The sequence below is a fragment of the Bombus impatiens genome, unplaced genomic scaffold (genome assembly GCF_000188095.3).
Source record: "Bombus impatiens unplaced genomic scaffold, BIMP_2.2 scf_0146, whole genome shotgun sequence".
Classification (NCBI taxonomy): domain Eukaryota; kingdom Metazoa; phylum Arthropoda; class Insecta; order Hymenoptera; family Apidae; genus Bombus; species Bombus impatiens.
In genome coordinates, this window is record NT_176565.1 from 509,425 (window position 1) to 523,081 (window position 13,657).

A 13,657-nucleotide genomic window follows, 5' to 3' on the forward strand; every position below is an offset into this window, starting at 1 on the left:
GAAAACCGGTCGAGAGAAAGGGAGGCTGCCGAACGACGAGTTTACATCGAGCAAATGGAAACGCGCGAAGTGTTACGAGACGGAGGGTGGGTCAGAAACGTCGTCACGTTGTTACACAGTAGCCCGTGTGTACGCTATCCCATGGGGAGAGCGAAGGTAGCACGTAGCACACCCCTGGGACGTCTTCGGTCGTCACTTGTCCGTATTAAACCAGGGTACTAATCCCGAAATTTAATTTGAAAATCTTTTCATAGCATCGTCGTTCATCCCTTCTTCTTGTCCATCTTTCTCCAGCTCTCCCTTCCGCGTGTTCGCTATGCACCGCGAAGTCGTTTTAAACCCAGAGAATTACCCGGTCTTTTGTGCGTCGTAATTGAAAATTCGTTTCCGCCCCTTTTCGCGGCTCGGAGAACGGATAAATGCCCTTTCGTGGATTCATCGAGAGAAATTACCTCGTCGCCGTGTGAATGAGACGACCCGTCGTCTTCTTGTCGTCTTCTTCTTGGTCCCGTTCCGCGAGACGCCCGATTTCCTCGTTTCGGCCTGGCTGCCATTTTATAAACGAAACTACGTAAATACGAGACGAGCTAGTGAAAGCAGCTGGATGATTAACGAAACAAATGCTAGTTTCCTCGCCGTTTTCGTGCTGGTATCGCAAACATTGTCAGGAAAAATTGAACCTGTCCCGTAACAATGGATAATTAAAAACTCATGGATTATCTCGTTATCGAACAACAGATTGTTATCAAGAAAGTAATTATGTACTGTCTTAAATATCATTAAAGAAATGCTACTAATTAATAAATTGTCCTTTGAAAGTTTATTCATAAGGTGCAATCGTTTGTTAGTCATTCGTAATTCAGGATGTGAAATCGGGTAGTAATCCCATCCGATATTACGAGTCAATTTGATACGTCACCCCTCACTTTGCTCTACCTATCATTGATTCCCAGGAATCAACGCGTGAAAGATAAAGATAATAAGGTGTATTCGTACAGTTATTACAAATTTTTAAAGCATCACAAAATACGCAGTGGTAATTTTATCACTGGCAAATAACGAAAACGATTATAAATAATAATAAAGTTAATATAGAAATCTCAAAATGACTCCGTCACTGATTTCTCTATCGATAGTAAGATTTATTTCTATAAAAATAAAGAATCAGCTAAGTAACGACAACTGAGGCCAACGGAATCCAAGGAAAGTCATCGTTTTTACATTTGTGGAACCTACACATACCCCCTCGGACACAGAGTGCGAAATACCGACGCAACATGAAAAATGCATCAGATAGAGAATTATTTATTGAGCGCGTGAAACATGTAACGTAGTCGTTTACATAGCCGAAAGGGCGAATGGAGCGTATCCGAGTGCAGTCGATGCTGGGATACATCCCTCGGGATGTTTCGGTAGATTAGGGACCCTCAACGCTAGGTAGTTTTGCTGCACCATGTAACACGCTGTAAAACACTTGTAACAGACCGACAGTAGCTTAGGGTAAGCTGCTAATGCTTTCACGATGTTTTCGGGGTCGAATTAATTTGACCGGTTCGATCGCGTGCCCTCTAGAGACTTCAACTCGATTCGCCTCGTGCGTTTTGTCTCTCTTCGCATTTTTTCAATCTTCCTTTATTTTTTCAACGCGCTTAAATTAGAATTCCGTAATAGAAAGAAAAAATGGTTGTCCGAGAAGCATTGGTAACAGATTCAAATTGCAGGGTTGCATAGTAGAGAAAGATGGGCGCTGTAATTATTTTAGATACAGCGTTCGAGGCCGACAATGGTAACGAAGACGTATAATTAACGTTCAGGAGGTGACACGGAGGGAGATGAGTTTTCTTTTAAGCAGCAGGAATTACGTTGTTTCTCGAGCCACCGATTCGCGCATCCAGCGTGCATAATACAGCAGTAATTAAGTTCTCGGGTAAAACTAGTTCCCGACAGGTTATTTCATGAAAACTCGACGGTTTAATCACGGTTACTGCGAAACGCGTTTCATCGATCCCGGACTTCACAATCAGGAGACCGTGGCCCCCTTGAATGGCGATAATTAATGAATAGGACGCGGCCGAAGAAAAAAAAAAACGAGAAAAAAATAGAATAACGAATTCGTGGGCGTACTTCTTGGAAGCGCTTCTCGACTCTTTTGCTCTCGTCTACCCCACGCGGTTCCTCCGTTTCTTTTTCTTCCAAGGGCTTCACACCTCGTGGTCAGAAACGTGTTTTCACGAGCGTCTCGTACCATTCTCCGTAGCCCGCGGTGGCCATGCTCGAAATTCGACCCTCTACGAATGGTGTGAATATTATGATGGCCACGCATTCAGGTGCCAGCTAGAGACAATGGGTAAAGTGTTGATTGCCCGAAAACAACGCGTTTTTTTACTTACACGAACGTACTTTGTTCTACGCTGTTCGTGAGCAACTAGTCTTCCGTCGTAGAATGTTCAAGGTCTTCTTGTTCGTCCACCGAATAGAAAGTGGTCTTTTCTATCGATTCCACAAAACTACGTAGTTTCCTTTGCACGTCGTAGTTTCTTGTTCATAATTAAATCGAACCGAGCGAATAGTCTTAAAACGAGAAACTGAAACTAGCAAGCTGGATGTGAACGTTGGAGTAGAGAGTGCGTGGTCCATTCACGCGTCCAATTAATACTGAAATTGCTGCTATCAAGCAGCGCATTAGGCACTTTCGTGTGATTAACGCGAGTGTTTCGCGCAGAGCTTTCAAAGTCGCGGGCAGAAAAGCCTCGAATCCGGTGAAAGGAAAGTAGTAGCGGGCGGCAAACAAGAGAGATGAGTCACGCAATTTCACCGAGGATGCTCTCGCGCTTGTCTCTCTCGCTGTCTACAGTCCGCCTTCACAAAATTACATTAAATACTTAACGCATACACGACCCTCTTCCGTCGTGTGCTCGGACGGTACACGAAACGCATAATTACGAGTCCTCGCAGGAAATTCAAGAGGGTTACAGAGAAGGTGTGCACGGATGTTACCGCCCCGACGCGGCAGGACGTGGTTTTTAGCGAATCGTCTCCCGGAAAACGAGGGAAGCTCTCGGGACGAACACCAACGACTGAGAGGCCGGCGACGCTTTGGCAATTCCAGAAATAAATTCGCTTCTAGCACGTGTGCGATGCAACTTTGTGTCACAGCAACCCTTACGTAATATACGAGAACAGTAAAGAAGGAGCTTCGGGGAATAGATGAACAGAAACATTTGACTAGCGAGAGATACGACACACACGCTGCTAGTCGAAGGGTTAAAAGAGAGACAGGACGATTGGAGCAGGGAAACGGTAGAAGAGCGCGCACGTGAGAAAGAGGGAGGGAGGAGAGGAATAAAGAGGGAGGGTGGGTGCACCCCATGCTAGCTACCCCTTTCGACTGGGCAGTACCGGCATAAGTCAGGAATTCCTGGCACGCGGTATATTGCGCGGGGGTGGAGGCCCGGCGGTTATAAGCTATAGTCTCCGGCGTGGCATGGCATGCACAGCCATTTACTTCATTATGTCATTAAGCTTAATGGCCCTGGCCCTAACACGGTTCTAGACTATAGCCACTTCTACAGTTCGTCCCCATTAACTCCTCTCTCGTGCCCTCGCTAGCTAGTCCCCCACTGCCACCTCCTGTCCACCCACCATTGGTGTACTCTTGTCTGCTAGCATTCTCGTGAACCAGCCCGGGCTTACAATGAGCATCGACTTTACGCCGATGACCGGCTGAAATTGCTGGCGGCGTCGTGGAAAATTTCCCGAAGCTGGCCCAACCCAGACGTATGCGAACGTCGATACTATACTATGCCGTTGTTTCCGCGTTACTTTCACGAACAACGATGACCAAGGAAAACAAAGGACATTTTGGTAGACGCGCGAGAAACTCTTGCCGCGTTGTGTCGCACAGGTTCCAGCGAATAATGATAAATTCTTTCCTAGCACAGCGCCAACAAACTATCCTCGAGCCGGGAAAAATGTGTACAAATTAATTCGACCCTCTCCAGCCGCGACTATTAGCGCGTTATAAAACCCCGAAACGCTCACGACGAAGCCACAAGCGGTAGCTTTTAATTAGAGAATCGCGAAAGAATCCCAGACACGATGGGACAAAACTCACTCGTTAACGGAGAACGCGCCAACTAAGTGGCCGGATCTGGTGAATAATTGTTCGCCTGAAAACTGCCTACAATCGCATCCATTCTAAAGGCAAGGGATCGAGATCGACGTCATGCGGAATACTCGTTCGCGACTCGCGCAGCCGCTCTAAATCTAGCCGCGCGTCCTACTAGGTTTCATTCCAGCACGCGGGCGAGCACCCGCCGGTCCGGAAACAGTAGATTTTATGTTGATGATCGGGTGAAATTGTCGGCTACATTGCGTAAAATTTATGATATTCATAAGAGTCGCGCGATCATGTACGTGGCAGTGGCACGAAGCGAGCTTTCAGCCAACCCCTTCCAAATCCGTGCTCGATGGAGACGCGAGGGTCGCAAACTTGTTACAGCACTGCTTGGGGTTCTAATAATTGGAGAGCGCCAAGCCAACGTTCCACCACTCCTGGACAAAAATATTACTTATCGAGGCACGATGCGTGTTTCGCTACAACCATTTCGATCAATTTTTGTCAGGCCCGGAAATTTTAAAATAATTCTTCCTTCCCGTTTTTAGTTTACTTGCAAGCGCATACATAATAATAAATGCATAACTGTGAATTGTAATTAAATCAGTTTTAATAATTCGCATAATTTTCTGTTTAAAAACAGGTAAGAGAGAGAGAGAGAGAGAGAGAGAGAGAGGGTAAAGGAGGCTTTCGTTCGAATCAATTTAGTGACACGAATTAACAATGCCGTGCAAGCACCCTTTGAAAATAGAGCGACTAAACATCAGGAATTAAATGAAAAGCGGAGCTACAGCTTGAAATTGTTCCACGAGTGAATGATTTCATAATTATTCTCCGAGTGGCGGGCTATGCTCGATTCAATAATACCGGCAATGCGATACGCTCAATGGCGCAATTAATCGTTCCATGGCTACAGACTTCACAGATCTTCAATAGCGAGTCACATTTCACGTTTGTGTGTCGATCGTTGCCTGTAAATCGTCCAACTTCTTGTCATCCGACGATCAATCGTAATCGCATTAATAGACTACCGACTTTGATTTTGAAAAGTTTCCGCAATGACTCCTGGGAATCTCTTTTAATTGGATCACGAGCAACGAACAGTGAACGAAACACATGTAACGTCTCAGGGAAGTGTTGACTGGCGACTGTTTTCGAAGTAACCTAATATTTTTGCAGCCGAACTACATATTTTGTTCCTTGGCGCCAGACAAACCTACGTCCACACATGTCGAACTAAATTTAGTTCCTGAACTAAGAAGACTTTGCCCTATCTTCACAGTCACCGTAAAACTATCTTTTTCCCCTTACCATGTTTGCTTTATCAAGTGGTTGGAATATCGCTGTACTCAATTTCGTTTATTACGAAGTAAACGTTCAACGCCTCAGCAAAGATACAAAATAGGAAACAAAAGTTAGATGAAAGATGAACAGGTCGAGACGCTTGGAGGGTATGCAAATTAAAAAATTTAATCTTCAAAACGGTATATGGCGCGAAGTTTGAATTGGTAAATGGAGGCATTATTTGAAGTTGACTAATCTTGACAAAGGACGTCAACGAAGGAAGGGACCAGGTAACTTAACGATCGGTCGGACAAACTCCTCAACGTCTCGTTCACTCCCCTCAAGGTCGACGAGAAGAGTCTAATTGTCCCTTCCAGAAGAGAGACTTGGCAAGCTTTCAAATTTCTTTGCTTATAAATTCATAAGGACTCCGGAAAATACACCTCCTCGAAGGAAATTTATTGAAATTAGTGCAATTAGCGGATTCCGGTGGATCCACTGACGAAAGAACGCGACGCGGCTAAGATGGCTCGTGATATCGATTCGCGCATCGATTACAACAACGATGCAAGTGGAATCGAACGCTTATATTATGACGCACTCTGCACCGCCATCGAGTAATGTACGATACAACGATGGTGTCTTTCTTTAATTGAAGGAACGCGTCAACCCGCTGGCAAGACTCGTAAAGCTGTCTTTCAAACGTAGAACCATAAGAAATTTAATCCAGAAGAGCTCTCACATCCTCAACACCCCGTTTTAAACAGCCACCATTGTCTTTCTCACTTCAACCGACCCATCGACGCCGGTCGAAAGAAAGACGCACGTGTAACCCCATCGTGTCGGGTAATAAATTCGTGCGAGAATCCTACACAGTTCCGTGTTACTTGGCATTAGTTCTTATCCGTTCTCTGCATCTCTGTCTATCTCTTTTCCCTCTACCGAACTTTCATCCCTTCCACGGCAGAGGCTCGCCCTCTTCCGCTCAATGGAACGCGCCCATCGTGGAAAATCGCACCGGTGAAAAGGTGTGAATCTCCGGCCCTCGAAAAAGGACGACAATGCCCGTGTTGGCGTGGCACAATGAGCCTCTAAACCCACAATGTAGCCACTGTATCTGTACGAACGGCAGCAAGAGGGCTTCTCCTTTCGCGCGCCACCCCCGCACACCCCAACCCTTTTTCATCGGCACAATCCTACCGCAAGGAGTCGAGGATGCCTGGATGTTCTCGAAAGCACATTTTTCAGCCGCATAATATTTATTCGTCCGCGGGTTGTATCGCTTTAAAGTGGTACCAGTGAAACCGAAGACTTTCTCGTGAATCGACAGAGAGACATAGACGGCTGTATGATGAAAAAGGGTTGAAATTTTGATCGTCACAGAGAAACGCTATGTCGTCAGTTTCTAACTACCACCACGCCCATTTCTGTCAAAATATTTCTGAAGTTACGAATCAACTTCCTATTTTCCCTCCTCGTACCTTCCCCATCATCGTGATACTCTATTCTTTTGGATACTCTATTCCTTTCTCTCTAGGAATACATTCAGCTAGCATTGCCCTACGAAAGGGTTCGAAATTTTTATGTGCCAGCCTACCGAGCCTCGTACTCACGAAAATACACGAGTGTGTGAATCGGTGTGGCGAATTTCCGTATGCTCGTAGAGCGCACACGAGCACGCAGATCGTTGTTCATTGTATTGTGAAGCTCGCAGGACATGGCGTCCTGCTTTTTGTCGGGACCAGCTGAGTCAAAATGGCCTCCGGTCGATGACGTCACGATTTCACGTGCTCCACGCAATAGGTATACGCATCGATCCCGGCTACGTGTCGAGGTTCCAACCACTAGGTATGTACATTCGTACATACGTCGTGAATTCCTTCCTCGTTCTCTGTTCTGTTTCGTCGAGCCAAAAATTTTTTTCGTTACAGGAAAATTCTATCGGACTAAGACTGATCGCGAACGGAACGTCGCGAAGCTAATGACCTCTATTCAGAACGCGCTGTTAAAAGTGTGAGCGCTTCTGGCTCTCTCAAAGCCGCGGGAACTACTAAATTCACCACGCAAGAACGTGTAACGAGTTCCTATTAAAAATAAGCGTCCTTTCACCGGCTCAAAGTTTCGACGCCATTCAATCTGAAAGATGAATTTAACCGGTTATTAGAAAGGGTATCATTCTGCTCGGTCATAATTGCGTTCTGAATATATGTAAGTAGCGCTAGAAAAATTCAAAGTATATAAAACGCCCTCGACCGGTGGGCTCCAAATGCGACATATTACTTCCTGTCGCAAATGAGCGAAGATATTCACATGACAGACTCGTTTGTCGATCAGAGGAAAGCTGGATACTGATTAGTCATATTTCCTATTCGTTCATTTGCGCGGCTACGAAAAATCTTGGCGACATACTTCGGATTCTTCTTTGCTAAGAGGGAAAATATACGCATTCGTATCGAACGAGTACGGTAAGTCGATCCAAAGTGTCCTTTTACGGGTTTTAAAGCGAAATTCTTCTTCGGTATTATGCCCAGCTTCTAAGATTTTCCTTACGGGCGTACACCCGTTTCACGTTATTGCGGTGCTAATGAGCTCCAGCTAGTAATCAAAGCAAATGTTTCATGACACGAGTGAAAACCGTTTGAAGGCTTTTCCTTTATGTCGTTTGGCCTTCGTCGCGCGGCTCGCTCACCTCTATTTTTGTCCTCGCTCCTAAACTTCGTTTCATGTAAACGCCATCATCGTGTACGCTCGTTGATCGCGCGCGATCGAAGGAAACCCGTTTTTTCTTCTTTTTCCATTTTTCTTCTTCCTACTTTTTTTTTCTTCGTTTTAACCGGCAGAATATTTTAAGTAAATTATATTTTCGCAAATCAGTATGTTATCTGGTGGCGTGTGTTTGATTACAATTCATTCCCCATGTTTACCCTGCAGCCGGTGGTACAGGTTCGTGCAGACAAACCGCTGCTCCAGGCACTGACTGTTACTAATTAAGGGCGGTTTCAGTACGCGTGTTAATTCTTAATTAATATCTTTGTTGCCTCCTCCGACGTGGCAGCCCTCGGCACCCATTTCTCGTTCGTTCTCTCATTTTCTCTCCCACTCCCTTCTCACTCCCTGTTTTTATCCTCCCTTTTTCTCTCATCTGCTTCTTCTCACCCGTAGCACCTCCGCTTTCTCACTTTTTTCTCTTCTTCGTTCTGGTTCTCCTCGTCTCTGCTCCACGTTCTTTTCCTCTTGCTTTCTCTCGCGTGTTCAACCCTCTTTCTTTGTCTGTTTTTAGCGACACCCCAGCCCTGCACCGTCCACCCACTTCTCTTCTGGAGTCTCTCGAATGAAAGGAGATGTATGGGAACACACGCGCATCTCGAGCCACTATGATAGGTACAATCGGTCACGAGTGACGAAAGGAAAAGCAAGAAAGGACTGCGGAGGAAGCGCGTTCCTCCGATTTACCGCTCGACTGTTTCAACCGGAGAATCTCTTTCGCGACGAATCGAGAAATCGTTGGTTAACCCCTTTGTCGCTTAACCCTCGCGATTCCTCTTTCTCTTTCCCTTTCCCTTTCTTCCTCCCTTCTCTTTTCGACACTTTCTCGCAAGCACCTAAATTGTTTTCTCGAGCTTCCTTTCGCTTCTTGAACGATGAGTGACAATTAATTACGAAACAGCCACACTCGTCTCGACGTTCCACTGTGGAAAAAGTAATCCTGCCAGTATATTCGGCCAAGAGTTCTGTCTTTCTCGAGCGATATCACGAGTTCTACCCCTGTTTCGATCCACGCTTGGAAAACTTTCTTCTCTTCGACCGAGGGATTTCACCGGCAAATACTCTTCAATCGTAATAGCCAGCGGGGACTTTCGAGATCTCGAATGAGCCTCGCGCGTACTATTTCGCGAACAGTCAACAACGTTCGGCTCCACATTGAACGGTAGTGCTCTTTGAAATCGAGCCCTTTACGACAAAAATATCTGCAAAGCCGCCGTGCCGACTCGAGCGGTTCTATTAATCAACCACCGGTTTCTTCTTGCTTCGGTGCACTTCGTTTTCCATCGAAGAAAAATATTCTTTACTTTCCCTTTGACCCTTCTTGTTCCCAACTTCGGCTTTCACCTTTCCTCTCGTGCGTATACCTTTTCCTTTTTAGCTATTCTTTGCCTTTCTGCCGATATGCATTATTTAGCAATAAATCAGAAGCATCAACTACAACTTTATTTCTTCATCGACGTGTTGAAGAAACGGTAAGTGGTTTATATTTTCCCACGACATCTGATTTATCTTCCTTTGCTCCTTTACCCATTTCCTCGTCAATTCTTACCGACACCATTCAGAGTAATAACATAATATTTCCTTCATTCTCCGCATTTTCCTCAATTTGCCGCAAAATCCTGCTGCCTCGCTGACAGCTAATCACTCGAGCGACGAAATCATACCACGGAAAGTAAGATGATTGGATCGGACATCGGGAATATCTTGTGATGATGAATCTCTGAAGCATTCGGGGGCTCGATAGATTCTGACGACGCGACGGTAGAAACAGGGAGCTTCTTGATATTTGTACCGAGGCTGTAGACTTCGTTCATCCATTGTTCGTCTTGTCTGTTTCTTCGTCCATTTACGCGATGAGTCCTCATTATTTTGCTACTAACTATCTGGCTACTTGTAATCGATAAGTCGATCCTACGAATGATAAGGGATCAGATCTTTTGCGATTTAATGGATCATATTGATTAATCTACTTTTGTTTTTCTATCCCTCGATATATCGCCGAGAGTCATCCTGCTGTAGCTTAATACAATTTTTATAAAATACTGTACCGCACTTGTTATTATAAAAAATTCATTACCCTTTCTCATGCCATAAGGACGTATCGCCGCAAAGAATAAAATTATTGCTTAAAGAAGCTAAGAGGATAGTATTTGAAATCTGTGACCAAATTCGAATTCTCAAGATTTTGATTTACATCACTATGATTTCCAGTCTGTTTGCTGCGATTTTCTACCTTACTTTATTCGAGCATCGGTACTTGTGACAGAGAATTTCCTTCATTTCTAGTATCTGCGAATATTTAGAATTCAATTCCAGCTAACAAATCTATTTTGTCGTCTGTAGATAACTGAATTTGCTGGAAGTTACAGGGCTGTACATTTCCGATATAATGTGCAACGGCACGCGGAAATACTGTTGCCCATACGGGTTGATGGCTGCTCCTTTTTTTTATCACAGCACTATCAATATGTAATTGACATCGTGCTAGGTCGTAAACCGAAGCTGGTAGAAAAGTAGGTGGCATTCTAGCGGAAACTATACTCCACGTAAAGGCTCCCTTGCTCCATGTTTCGTCGCGTCTCCAATTTTCCAGCCGGCTTTTCTGAGCGTTGCTAGTACCACCCCGGGAGCCATGCCAGTCTCCTTTTGCTCCCAGAATCCTCCGGTATTTTCCTTTGCCGGCAAATTGGACTATTACGGCAGCGGCTTGTACCTCAGCACCGTGTCTTCGCGAAAACCGCGTATTTTCTCTCTTTCTCCACCTCCGCCTCCGCCTTCGCCTCCGCCTCCGATCCCTCACGTCGCCCGTTCGCTCGTACCCTTTTCCACATCCCTCGACAGAGGTCCTCTTACCTAGCGGGCTCAAAGTGGCGCGCAGTTGTTAAAACAACCAATTCTGTCGGGAAGCTGCTCGTTACGGACGCCTCTCTCTCGGTCCTTGCGGAATCCTTCGTAATCCTGATGGCAAACCGTTCGTCGTTCTGCTGACGCAACGGAAATTCTGGCCAATAAAATCCCTATCTTCCACGGTTCCTTCTTAACGACGCACTTTCAACACAGACTCGTGATCGTTTCCTTCAAGGAAATTGAGAATCTTCCCCGTAATTGGTACGTTTTCGTTCTTTCATCAGATCCGTTGCATTTTTACTTCTTGTTGGAAATTCGTGTGTCCTAAATACGAGGGTTTCTTTCTAATTGACTGGTATCTTAATACTAGTACGGCAGACGATTTCGAAGAATTTTGTCCACATTTTCCCGATTCACAGTCCAAAGAGCAACGATTTAGATTTTAACGGTGGGCGTAGATATAGAATCAAATTTCGGGAAGAAGAAAGTATCCCGTTACCGATTAGCGCTCGAATAGGGGAGGGTGTGGCATGCACCCTCGATTTCCCGAAATATTTTGACAAGAAATTTAATATTGGGGTCGCCGAGAAAACTCGAGACTAAACGAAATTATAAACGATTGCTCGTACGCCGAAAATCTTTAACACATATTCTTGAGCTTTGGAAACGTTTTAAGTGCGGAATAAGTACATGCAACGAAGTTGGAACGCAGCCCCATTAGACGCAAAGATGATACACGGAAATCATTTTCGACCTGTCGTCCCTTGTTTCGAACGACATCGCTTTGCGGGTTAAGCAAGCACGGTTTAATGGCTCGGAAAAATCGGAATCATCGCGGGTATGAATACGTAATCAGTTTTCTTCGCCGCATGACGTCATCGTATGAGCAATCTAGCCCTGTCATGGCAACCGAGATACCCGTTATAAATCCTAACATAAATTTGCCTTTTTGTAAATCATAGTGCTGTTACCACTTTATATCATAAATTTCTTCTCGAGCAACTCAAAACATGTTTTGGAATGGAATTGTCGAAGTTCTTCCGTTCCTTTTTCACATGGACTGCCAAATCGCTTTGGAACTTAATATTTCCTCCGTGAAAGTATATCAGACTGGCGATAAATATTGAACATTGTCGGGTTAGGAGCAGCGTTGCCAAGAGGAGACTCAAGCGAAATTGTCATAACCTCAGCATGGTCATTTGCGCGTGTTTATGGACAGAACCAAATTTTCCCAACCATATGGAATTTGTGAGGCAACCAAATTTCAAAGATATCGTATAGATGATGTTGCGTTTGTTCCTACATAACGAAGTATATTAAGAAACGTCTTACCTGGACTGGTATTCGAGAACGAACTCTTCGATTGAGAGAAACCTGGAACAGAAATAACGTTACTTTATTGGTGTGAAAAGCAAGCAATTATAAAATATTTCGGACGTTTCATAAGAAGTCTGGTTGGATATTTCATGTTGGGAATTACGGTAGAAAATATTCGTCGCAATAATAATCTATTACGAATATCAGGACTGAAAGATTCGGTAAGTAAGAGAAAGAAAGAATCACGCCAAATAAAATATAACAGGTATATTCGCGAAATGAAATTTCATTAACTAGAAATTGACTAGAATTCCGTGAAACACATTTCGAAGGAGTGGCACATGCTAGCGTTACTTTGAGACTCAACCCTGATTAACGACTTCGCGAAATTAACTCGACAATTATTTCATTAGTGCCTAGTAAGACATTTTTCACCCGGCCTCAATGGCCTTTGGGATCCAGAGAGGGAGTCATATACATATGCATATCTATATACGAGTCGACTCGAATACGTTACCCTTAATGATTCGACCAGAATTAACTGTAATTTAATTAATTAAAATGTCATAAAAAAACACAACGGTCTTTTTTGCACGGGACCAGACGTGACCTGGGTCACCTCGTTAAAATGATTATTGGAGGAGTTGATGCTTTTGCGTAACTATAATTTAACGCAAAGTCGAACTTCCGCGTTTCATCGATGTAAAGATCAATTTGATTAAGGACTTTGATCGCTCGAAGAAAAAGATGTATATTGAAGAGCAAAGTGTACATGATTGAAAACAGCAAATTGGCGGTAGCATAATGTCAGAGAAAATGCATACGATCTTAATTATTGCGTTTCCATAATTTTCCGTTTAACGAGTGACAAGTAGCTTGGCTTTCGTGTCGAGACCACAACAGCGATATTCGTAATTAAAGGCAATTTTGAAAACCGCGCGATCCTTGCCAGGCGCAGAGGTTCGTATTCGCGAGTTGGTTGGTTCGTTCGTTCGTTGCTCGCTCGTGAGATTTCACTCGTTAGTTCCGCCGTTCCTGCGGATTTAATTGCCCAACGCACGACAGAACAAATCCGCCCGTTAATCGTGCACGGGATTCTGATTCACTTTGTCGACACCTGCGGCTGACGACCGCTCGCTTTTCCATTTTCTAAAAGGTCGCTCAGGTAAACTCGCGTAGCGGTAGTCAGATACTAAACTCCTTTTCAGATACCGTGGTGGCCCCTGGAATGAAAATAAGTCCGCGTATTAAGACGTTTCGCCACGGCCATTTTCTAATAAAGTCGTTCCCGTTGGTACGGATGGCTCGTGGGGTCTGAAAAACAGG

At 44.6% G+C, this 13,657-nt stretch overlaps 1 protein-coding gene across 4 annotated transcripts in view; it reads right to left on the reverse strand.

Annotated features, from left to right (window-relative positions):
- Positions 1-13,657, reverse strand: part of LOC100748956 (visual system homeobox 2-like) — a 51,543-nt gene that overhangs the window by 26,553 nt on the left and 11,333 nt on the right. For all 4 annotated transcript variants that reach the window (XM_024365685.2, XM_024365686.2, XM_012382218.3 and 1 more), the window contains exon 2: positions 12,347-12,388. In XM_024365685.2, the coding sequence (XP_024221453.1) occupies positions 12,347-12,388 (42 nt within the window). The remainder of the gene's footprint in view (positions 1-12,346; positions 12,389-13,657) is intronic.